The 11,881-nt window shown below is 35.9% G+C and overlaps 1 protein-coding gene across 1 annotated transcript; it reads left to right on the plus strand.

Moving 5' to 3' along the window:
* The first annotated feature begins 413 nt into the window (after positions 1–413).
* On the plus strand, positions 414–11,881 carry SsRbeta (signal sequence receptor beta). The gene is made up of 6 exons (XM_089252923.1): positions 414–485; positions 3,215–3,377; positions 6,067–6,165; positions 6,734–6,845; positions 8,789–8,866; positions 11,719–11,881. Exons 2-6 carry the CDS (start codon positions 3,217–3,219, stop codon positions 11,833–11,835), a joined length of 567 nt encoding a protein of 188 aa, XP_089109049.1. The 5' UTR covers positions 414–485; positions 3,215–3,216; the 3' UTR covers positions 11,836–11,881.

Consider the following 11,881-nt stretch of genomic DNA (forward strand, 5'->3'; position numbering starts at 1 on the left):
TTTTTTCTCAAAAAGTTTTTGAGATATGTACATGAAACTTTGCATGGTCAACAAGCATGGTAGAAGCAATTAATAAAAAATAATAATTGGAATCCGGGATGATGGGTTGCATTTCAGTATCTAGTTGAATGATTTGAAATCGGAACGATCCAGTCTTATTTCGATGAATTTTGCGTTGCGAGCCAGAATAAACATATTAACGGTCAAAAAAACATTAATTTTTTTCTCCAGTATTTTACTTCATATGTTTAGGAGAAATTTAAAATAAAAGTTGTTTTGGTAACTGCTGTGCCTCTGGTTTAAAAATTGTATTTTTTCTAACGAAAAATTCCACAAAAACAAAGTTTACATAATTTTTTTGCATGTAAATTTCAAATGTAAGTGTATGAATTATTTTTATTCAAGCGGCTTTGGCAGCTTTGGTCCAGGCCGTTCATAACTGTATACACGCTATCCGCTGCTACGTGTAAATTTTGGCGATTCCGGTGATAATTTTTTATACTAATGATAATGAAAAACAATTATTAATAATTTTTGAATTATAGCAAATATTATCAGTAAATAATAGTTATTGTCAGTTTTTTTAATAAATAATTACTTTACTTTTATTTGCGCTATTGTTATTTTTGAATTTACTAAAAAATACCCACATAAATAGTTAGAAGATTACAAATTTTTTTATTTTATTCTGTTATCACTTATCATTTGAATTAAATTATTATTTATTGTGGAAACTCGTTAAATCTTTTAGCATTTATGGATCAGCCATAATTTTTTTGCAACAAAAGAGGACTTCATAATTAAGTACAACCTCTTAAAGTGGGACACCCTAATTTTCTCAAGAAACCAGCCCTTAAAAAGGACGGCTCCCCATTAATAGAAATTACAGTGGAATCTCTAACTTGACTCCCTAGAATTATCTATGAACATGTCGATTCAAATTTATGTCTATGGTTTCATTTGATTGCACTCCCAAGCCCCGTTCACATGTGTAAATATTACCCGTAGCATTGGGAGTTCTAGCACCCGCTTGACAGCTTTTTTCCTTCGTAAGGAAAGAAATGGGGAGAAGTCAGATGTGTGTGTGTGAAAATTCTTGAACTGGGTTTTAAACTCACTTTTTCTATTTCCCATGTGAACAGAGCTTCAGTAGCTTATTTATAGAGGAGGCCCTTAGCGGGCTCTCAAACCAAGTGCAACTCCGGTCTATCACCATGGGCAATTTATTACCGAGTGAGCTGTCCTGGAAGTGAGAGTGTGTAGAGTGTTGTGTCTGATTTTTCGGTGCTGACATCTATATTTCAGAAGTGAAATCAGGATTTCACAGGCTATCGGCCAGGGCAGAAAGTTCAGAGCGGTGACAGATTTTAGGGACGAGTAGCTAAGAAAATTTACACACAATGATGGGAAAAGGGAGGCAAAGTTTTATAACCGAAATACTAGCGAAGAGAGTTTACAAGTATGCGAGTAAAAAGACTAGGCGAGCAAACGAGTGACCTAGAGTGTGCATAAGCATGTAAATGACAAAAAGAGTGAAAAATCGTAGAGCATGTGAATGAGTAGAAGAGTGATGTAAAAATACATTGTAATATGTAAATGAGCACTGCGATTGCCGAAAGTTAGAAAAACTTTTTTTGGTAAACTTTCCATAAGCATGGTTAGCATCAATGCCACCAAGCAATCAAAATGGCAGACAAATAACTTACGGAATTACACAAAAAAATCAATCTAATATGTAATAATTGAAATGTGCGGAAAACTGAAAAAAAAAATTATGCACAAAAAATTAAACAAAATATTTTGTTAATTAATGCAGTTGATAAAGGATTGTCAAAACTAGCAAATACCAGTTCGGCTCGAAAAAAGTCTCTACGCTTATGGAAAATTAACCTGTTTTTTTTAACTTAAAAATTGTTGTCTAAAAAACACCTTTACTTTTTAGCTTTTTCGACCATCTCTTGCACAAAAATTTCATATATCATTCACAGTTTCAAATATCTGACTCGTAGTGTACAGGTCAGTTTCTAGGCTCCAAAAAATGGAAAATTAGGTTACTCTGAAGCCCTAAAGCAGAATATGCCGAAATGCAATGTACGTCGCAGAACAATCAGTGCTACTGCAAAACGATTTCAGAAATAATTTTAGGGAAAAAGCTTTTTTGCATGGAAAACGCTCTAAATGAATTTCTACTGCAGAACAATTTCAGTCAGTTGAGGACTCGGTGCAGAACAATACAAAACATTCTGCTTTTGGGCTCTGAAGGTATGATAGCGTTCTCTACCAACAAACAATAAGGAAAGAAAAAGAAATTGATCTAAGAATTGTTGAAATGGGCGAGAGAAATGTAAAAACTTATTAACTAGCCAATCCACTGGCAAATAAAAAAATTAATTGTGATAACTCAATGAAAATTGTAATCGACTTAAGCAGGGTTTAGCCATCTTGTGTCGAGTTAGAGAGGTTTCTCCCTCATGGAATTTAATATTATGCCAACCATGAGAATAATCAATGTCAAGTTATCCACTTGTAAAGTTATTGAGGCTCTACTGTATTTGACATTCATTTGGTGTGGGGAGGGGGTGTTTACTCTATAGAGAACTCACGTTTCACTGTTTATATATATATATGTTACAGCCAAAACCTGAAGTGCTGCCAATTCGTAACAGGACCAGCCACTTTGCAAATTGGCCACTAGTTTTAGCCAAAGTATGAATTGCAGAAATGATTCTGACTTCGGCCAGCCTTTTTATGAAGTCCCAGAGATCCCTGCTCAATGTGCTGATGTAAGATGGCCCGGTAGGAGCCAAATCCATTTTTTTAATCACCAAAATGTGATGCATGTCTATATATAGCAGTTGTATTGGATTAGCTCCACGTGACGAGAGAAAAACTATAAAAATAATTATATAAATATATGGTTTTTTCTGCAAAATTTGGGGGAGGGGGGGTTATTATGACATTGCTACAGTGGTAGGGTGCCATAACTAACAACCTCTTTTCAGCATCAGGCAGCCAGTCGCGATGTCCAAACAATTGTGTTTGCTGAGTTTTGTTTTAATGTAAATTTACATTTTCACTATGATTTTTTTACAATATTTACTGCTATTGTTATGCCATTTTGTCCTTGCGTATATATATATCTGTTTATGTGAGCAAATTTTATCCGTGTTTTATAAGAGCGAATTATCTAACGATTTAATTTTTTCCTCACCAGATATGTTGATGAGGTGGATCATTTTCATTGCCTTTTTTGCATGCTCATTAGCTGAAGAAGGTAGCCACGCCAGATTGCTTGTTCATAAGAGGATACTTAATAAATATGTAGTAGAAAATCGAGATATAGTCGTTGATTATAATATCTACAATGTTGGCGGAAGGTATGTGGTCATTAAAATCAAAGATTTGAATATTTAATCTTAGATTATATTCTTTGCTTATATATATATAACATTTTGCAAATATCAATCCCTGGAATTTCTATTATGTTGTCCCGAAAGTTCTGAGCATTTTTTCGGTAGGCACATATGTGTGGGTTCGATTGGATAATCTGTTACGTAGAATGACAATGTCATATAGGCGAAGTAGAAATAATACCAAAAATTGACTTATAAAAACAGTATAGATTTTAAACATCCTTGAAGATACAGTTCACGAATATTTCGTGAAAATAGTCAAAAAGGGGGGAAAAAAAAGGCAACATGCAAACATTCTGAAATTTACTGGTAGGAACCTCATTTCTCTCTTCGGTCCCTAAAAAAAAATACCATTAGAAAGACTGGGGTATTCTATCACATTCCACTATACAGACCGTATTTCCACTCGCTGAAATAATTTGGTTTGCAGACCCATAGACGGGGGCGACTAGATTCCTATATGACCAAACCGCAGGACATCTGGCCTATTCTCAAATATTGCCTATTTATAGGATTTTATCCTGGGCAACTCAGAAATTATCCAGGATTTCTCATTACTGGCTCATTAGATAAACTCAGGGGTTCTCAAACGTTTTCCCACCCGAGAGGTGTTCCTTTCCCCTATTCAATGCTTATCCATGCACTCCGCTACTCCCCATAGCTGTTTAACAAAGAATATTTTCGAAAAATATTCTAATAATATTATTGGAGGCGCACAGTTTAAGAACCCCTGGATAAACTCTTCCCCCCCCCCCCAAAGCAGAATATTTGATTAAATCATTGTTCTGCAATGAGCCCTCTGCTTACTAGAAACGCTGCGGTAAAAATCCCCATAATAGAGTTTCTAAACATTTCTTGAAATTCTTGCAGGTTGTTCTGTGATGTACGTTGCAAATTTTATTTTAGTGTTTATCTGGCACTGTAAAGCCCAGGTTCATTAAAACACTTTCCTAAAGCATCAAAGTATGCTCAGAAGTGTCGCATGTTCAACTCCTACACGGTTCCTTGTTAGAATCTTTCCTTATACAGTAATACCTCTGTATAATGCCGCCACTTTCAATATAACTCTTTATAGTTTCCCCACTAGCATAATTAGTGAACTGAGATTACTGGTTATTAAGTCATCCTGCTTATGAAGCCATTTTCATTGTCTTCAGGGAGGTGATGTTATACAGAGGTCTCTGACAGGAGCTGATAGTAATAAAGACGTGCAAACAGCACATTGTTACTGCGAAATGACCCCCCTGCCCCATTTAGTGATTAGCACACCAGACTCTTAGAGAGGAAAAAATTTCTTTTCACGAATGCTCAATAACTTGAAGAAATTTAAGGTGCTAGCCATGGGCGTACCCAGTGAGTTTATGTCCTCCCCCAAGAAGAGAAATTAAGTGTAGTAATTGACACCCAGCACAGACGTATGAATTTAGTATTGATACGTCTGTGCTGGGTGTTCAGATCCAGGGTACGCCCTTGGCGCCAGCTAGATTTTTTTAGGAGCCAAGAAAAAAGCCCCTCTGAAAAAATTTGTCTGAAATCTATTTCCCCACACACAGTTTTAAGGTTTTGGTGACTTATTTTCCTGTTAGGGGCCATTCAAGTATTACGTGAGCAGATTTTCAGCCATTTTTACCCCCCCCCCCTTCCTCCCTGTCAGCAAAATTGTAATGACCCCCCATCAGCAGCTTAGAATATTTCATATCTTCAAAAAGGGGTGGTTGATGACGTAAGCAACCTTCAACCGCCCCCCCCATCATCTAAAGTCAGCAAATCCGAAACCTCCTCCCCTCCCTCGATGCTGACATAATACTTGAACGATCCCTTAGTAGACACTAACCGGCGTAACAGTGGTAGTATGCTGAATTTGGTTTTCTGTAGTTTCCAACATTGAGACACGACCACAAGTTGATCTACCTGTTAGAAAAGTCTCGCCACAGAGAGCAACAGGCCTATAACGACACATATATTCAATCGGTACACTTCATATATGGCAGCATTGAAAATTCAATAAGCATGACACAAGATACACTCTCAGACTGTTAGGTACCTATACACACACACATGCTTCGGGCACAACTCAATTGGTAGTAAATTGCCCATGGCGGGATCAGAGTTGTGCGCGGATTGAATGAATGAATGCTAGTAGACACTTATTTAAATTCGGAAAATTTTTTGTCTCAGAGGTTTCAATTTAATCACACATTAAAATTTTACTAGTCTCACTGGGATTTGTCAGTTACTGTCATTACTAAACCACATGTACATGGTAAAAATTATCTAGGAATTTTCTAATGTATTGGTTGCATTTCAGAATGTGTCGTTTGTACTTGTATATATGCACGGCCCGAACGTGTAGAATAATGTCAGGGTTATTTGTGGTGTCGTAACTTCTATATGTTATGGTCAATTCCACTAAGACTGAATGCTGAAAATATTCTAAAAATAGCTTGTTTTTAAAAGCTATTACCTAAAAGTTTTTAAAGGAAGAGGGGTACAGGTATAGCCTCAAAATTCTTTTCTCTTCTGTCAAATTTATGAGGAAAATTTGAAATAACTGTTCACCTCAGAACTTTTGGGATGACCCAATATCTATGAAAATAGCCTTATTCATTTTATGATTATGACTTGAAGATTCATGAAAGTTATCTTTGTACAGTCCCGCTCTAGATGTTCTGCTCAACGACGGCGGTTTCCCGGAAAGTGATTTTGAAGTTGGTAATGGTCTGCTGAAAGTGAAGTTGGATAGACTGGGATCGTATCCTTTTTGAACTTTTCTTTTATTACCTCTTGAAATCGCTTCAAACAGGGGCGCACAAGCATTTCAATCTTTGGGTCAGTTATAGCTATCGCTCCATAATAGTGTATTTACCTTATTCTGGGTTCCCAGAGACCTGTAAAATCAAGATTGTCAGGGAAATGAAAATATTTGGCAGTCTGAGAAATCTTCAAATATTTGATAAAAGTTCTGTAAAGGGGGGGAGGGGGCTCGAAAACAAAAATTCTAAATTTGGAAGGTTTATATTTTGAATTCTCGCTTTCTTCCAGTGTTTTGGTCTGACAATGTCAGGAAAACAACCAAGTAGATTTTTCTGGGAACCCCATTATTGCTTGAATTGATGTTTTGCATGTTTTTTAAGGCCAATGTCTGGCAAGCTCGTGAAATGGCCAAGCCATTTAGCCAAAATTTGAAGTGCCGGAGAAGTTGGACTAATTCTTAGCTTTTAGCTGCCCAATTCGTGAACTGGCCAGATATTATCCATGACCTATTCAAATTACTTTTGCAAATGTTACTATGTATAAATGTTTCCTGAACTATCTGCCAGAGGAAGCAACATATCCCACACGGTCGTCGTTCGTCCCAAAAAGACAGGGTACTACAACTTCACAGCTGCAGAAATCACATATTTGCCATCTGAAGAAATTAAAGAGCGCCAAGTAAAATATTTTTTGTATTTTTTTTTTTTCCAAATGCAATTATTGAACTAAAATGATATTTGGTTAAAGTTATGAACATTTCTAACCATCTTTAGTTAGCTTTTTAATTATGGTAAAAACTTTCCTTTTTATGAGCATAGGAATGAAAATTTTAACTGATTACCGCTACATTTTTTTGGACTTGGTACGAGTGTCCTGTTTGTAAAATGGGCAGGGCTTTTTGTCCGAAGACTCTTTATTTGAGGAGGGTAATAGTCAAAGGATTATCATATTCCAAATGAACCCTCTGGGCGAAAAGTGACATTCAAGCATTATGTCTTGATTTTGTTTCGCCTTTTTCACATAGAATTTTATAAGCAGGGTTTGAAGCACATTTCTTTTTTTTCTGGTTTTTGGTAGGAAATTATTTGGCTTAAAATGCGTTCCCTTGATATTTTCCATTTCATATTCGTTGAACTTTAAAACAAGTGTCATTGTGTTAGCAGGACTTGGATTTATAGCAAATGTCAGGTGATGTGATCTGTTTTGCTTCATATATTAACGTTAACCAAGTTTTTTCATGAATATTTTTATATTTAAAATTTATTTCATTTTTTATTGATTTATTTTTAAAAACAATTATATTATCAATTTTGATTGGCAAGTGGAGTTTTTTAAGTTCGTTTCATGTTTGATGATGCACAAGTCTCAAAAGGATAAACATTCTGTTTCTAGGTAAAATCATTTATGTCTGCTCATGTTATTTAAGTAATGTTACATGTGCAGAGGAGTATTTACAGGGAGGCTTAGCTGTGTACAGCCCAAATTGACTATTATCAGTTTCTTATATGATGGACAGTTAAATGCCATCACCTTATAATCATATTTATATATTTTTTTATTGCCTGTTGTCGTAATTTGCTTATATTTTATTCATCTGTTATACGATTTCAGATTGATTATATCAATTTATTTTTTGTTGCCTTCGTCTGAGGTAGCTATGTTCCTTTGGTTTTAATAAAGTTTCCGTATACACACATCCTTCGGGAATGCTTTGATTTCTCTTGAGATGTGAAGTAAGGTGTGTGTGTCCAGTCCTTCAAAGTTCAATGCCTACAGCTCAATGCGGCAGACTTCAGCAATGGTTGATTAAGAAAATTTAGAGAAGGGCAGGAGATTTCATATAGCCCATAGGTGGTAAAATCATAGATGTATCTCTGCGTAGGTCACTCACTGACCTACGCAGGGAGTTTGCAAGCATTGAGTAAACAAAAGAGTGGTCTGGAGAGCAAGAGACCAGGTCAGTGACCAACCAAAAGAGTTTGCAAGCATGTGAGTGACTACAACAGTGAACCTAGAAAGCAAGGAACCAGGTAAAGTGACCAAATAAGTGACATGAAATGTGTAAAAGCATGAGAATGACCTTGAGAGCATGGAACCATGTCAGTGAGCAACCGAAAGAGTGACTTAGAGTGTAAGCATACGGTGGCCAAAAGAGCTGGTGACCAGGCTAATTAGTGAAAAAGAATGACCTAGAAAGTGTGAGAGCACGGGAGTGACCAAAAGAGCAAGGGACCAAATCACTGAGCTTGTGCAAACATGCGAGTGATCAAAAGAGTGATGTAATAATCACAATGTAATAATGATATGAAACTGAAGGCCGCTATACAGTGTAACAGCTTTTAAGAGACATAAATGATGTCACAACTTTTGCACTTCTTTCATGTGTTTAATAAAAAACTATTTTTTGTTTTTATTACTTTATTAGTGATCTGATTCAGAGGTGCCGACATGAAGGAAACATTGTGGGGGGGGGGCTGAAAGTTACTGGTCATTCCATATATACAGGACTCGAGTGCCTGCGTCTCAGCCTCTAAGTTCCGGCACCTATGATCTGATTAATCTTTACTTTTTACTTATCTGCGTTTGTATCTCAATGGTTTTTTTCTTGTATATTTTTCTAGACTGTCTACTCCACAGAGCCTGGAGAAGCTGTCATTGTTCAAATCAAAGATTTTGACAGGAAATTTTCACCACATGTGGTAAGCAATAATAGCGATTTCTTGCAAGATTGGTATATGTATCCATTCATAGACAAGTATTATTCTCTGATGATCATAGCTCTCCAGAGCGCAGTGTTTTTCAATTAGCACTTACCAAAAGGCCTCCTTTGTCAAGCACCCAATTCCATCAGCTTGCCGTAATAGAAATTAGAGTAAAATCATTATGTTGTTGCAGAGAGTTAAATGTTATTTAAGGGAAACCTCGCTACAATGGTACTCGATGTGATGATAAATCTTTCTAGAACCATATTTTTTTTCAGATGTTTTTGAAGTGTCTAATGTTAAATTCCTCTTGAATCTCGATACAACAATATTGTTTACCATAATAAATCTCTATAACAATATTTTTTAAGAGACCTTGAAAGCGTTACACCAATATATTTTTTAATATCTTGAGTAAAGATATTAAAAAATATATTATATAACTCACCTTCAACACTTTTTTTTTGAACTTATCACCTGTTTTTGTTTTTCAAGAAAGTCTAATAATAATAACATCGGCATTTTGACAAAGTGTTAATGTTGTCAGTATTGTTACTTTGTGCGTAGTATGTGTAATGTGCTGCTGTGCAGGCCTCTCATTGAGAGGATACCGGTTCAAACCCAATTGGGTGGTGGTCAGTTAGAGAGATGGCAGTACCTACAAGAACACAAAACAAGCACAATTCTCAACATAAATATGTTAGGACCACGCATACACTCAGATCTTACATTCTGGCATGTACCAATTTGTTAGAACTTCTGCAGAGTGTATGAGATGCATGTATGGTCAAGCAGGTGCGGATCTATGGGAGGAATAGCAAAATGCGAATATAATATTGTATTCAATAAATCCATTGAAAATTACTTGTATTAAAACATTTCTGATTAAATAATGAATTCAAGAAAACTTTGACTAAAAAACCGGGGCATTTTTTTTCTACAAAAAAAAGTCAGAACTGAGAAAAAACAGAAAACCCCCGGACACACTAACAATTCTGTGGTGTTTGGTCAGAACTTGATATCTTCAAAAAATGGATTTTTGATCTAGTAGTAAGTCTTGCTAATTAGAAGTGAGATAAATTCACAAATACGTGTGTATGGCTAAACAACATGCTGATGTATGATATTTGCACTCATGCTTTATTTTTGATTTTCAAATGACAATGCTTATATCTCAAAATGTGATTTTGGAGTTATGTTCTGACCAAACGCCACAGAATTTTAACCACCCCTCAAGAGTGCTAGATCCACCCCCGTGGTTAAGTTGGTTTTCTACCTTTGAGGTTCGAATGTGAGCTAGTCCTCCATTTTATATAAAAAGAAGTGTGTCTGCAAAGAGCAGGCAGACCATCAATGATACAATTATTCAATCATTACACTTCTGAAATATAGATGGCATCACAGAAAAATCAGACACAACACTATGGACTTGGACTGTTAAGTACACATGTCCACTTCTGGCACTACTCACTCAGTAGTAAATTGGTGATATACTGGAGTTGTGCTCGGTTTGAAAAAAATACCATCAAAATGAGATTTACATAACGAAAATTCTAGAATTTACCATCTTCACTTCAAAATATGGAAGCCTGGTGGCAGCACCAACAGAATACAAAACTGTGATAGCATAAATATTAGAGGCTGATGTGTACAAGGTGCACATATAAAGGTCAAGTCAGTGTGTAATCTTCACAGTAGTAGTGTAATGCGGGGTGAACCAACAGCACACCACCTATAGAACAAGGCCTCCGCATGAAGCTTGTGACGTCAATGAAGGCCATTTCTCCTGTTGCCATTGGATATACTGCAAAAAAAGATAAAGATATTGCATGCTTCGGCTTGCTATATCCAATGACAATAGGTGAAATGGCCTTCTTCAGTGACGCCACAAGCTTCCTGCGGAGGCCTTGTTGTATAAGTGGTGTTGGGGAACCCATAGATGAATTTTTATTAATCAACTAATTAATTTTAATTTTTGTGGCAAGTAAATAAGTACATTTTCTGTTGGTGGCAATAGCACTGATTTACAAGAGATGTCAACAACAGCAGCATAATTCCCCATCACCATTGGTTATGATATTTAAGAGGCTCAAAGCTGCAAACCAAATTCTTTAACATACCCACATAATTACAAGATGGATTTTTGTAAACAAAATTGAGATTTCCCCTTCAAATTTACAATTAGATTAAAAAAAAAAAGTTATGATGGTGATTGACAAAATCAGTCAAGAAAAATTTCAAAAACTCCAAATGCACATTTGCTGAACTTAGAACATAAATAAGACTTTGTGCCGAGCCATTGCCAATCAGGGCATCCATTATTGCTCAACGGTAACTGGAATTATTTGATTAATGTACTGAAACTGAGATTACACTAAGAAAAATTTGATATCATGACTGAAATGGCATGTATAATCACTGTCAACATGCATCATCTTACCATTTTGACTGGAGCAATGGCCTTTCTTGAAAATGAAACATTTTGTGATTCTCCACATAATTTTGTTCTACAGCAAGGAATACTGATTGTCTCAACAGTCTCGCCAAACTTTCAAGAACAAAAATTTCCCAACTTTGTGCATGCGACACCATTTTTGACTTAAAAAACGTGACATTTTATTTTCCCAGAGGAAATCCATTAGGAATTATTTTTTATAAAATAATGATGTTTTGCAATCATGGCAAAAGTTCGGGTGGGTAAAAAGTATTACATGTTGGGAGTCTGAGAGATTCGAACTCCTGGAGACTAAAGGAAAATCTAGGAGAATAGTGATACCTATGTGTATAAATTTTTGAAGTATGTCAGACAAATATGCCAGTGACTGTTTTATGTTTCTCTCTCGTTCCAGACTGACTGGGCTGCCTTTTCTGTCATGACATTGCCATCGATTGGAATACCATTTTTGTTATGGTACAGCAGCAAGTCCAAGTACGAATCTCTACTCAAGCAATTGAAAAAACATTAGGTGTTAGAACTCATTTGTACTTGTGAAATAAAATTTTTTTTTTTTA

The sequence above is a fragment of the Pholcus phalangioides genome, unplaced genomic scaffold, assembly GCF_987345545.1.
Source record: "Pholcus phalangioides strain wild (caught in Gottingen) unplaced genomic scaffold, Ppha-v1.0 ptg000031l_1, whole genome shotgun sequence".
In the NCBI taxonomy this organism is placed as follows: Eukaryota; Metazoa; Arthropoda; class Arachnida; order Araneae; family Pholcidae; genus Pholcus; species Pholcus phalangioides.

Coding starts and splice junctions, on each gene's coding strand:
- SsRbeta (XM_089252923.1), top strand. CDS start 3,217: ATGTTGATGAGGTGGATCATTTTCATTGCCTTTTTTGCATGCTCATTA. Junction 6,846..8,788: donor AAGAAATTAAAGAGCGCCAA/GTAAAATATTTT, acceptor ATATTTTTCTAG/ACTGTCTACTCCACAGAGCC. Junction 8,867..11,718: donor GGAAATTTTCACCACATGTG/GTAAGCAATAAT, acceptor CTCTCGTTCCAG/ACTGACTGGGCTGCCTTTTC.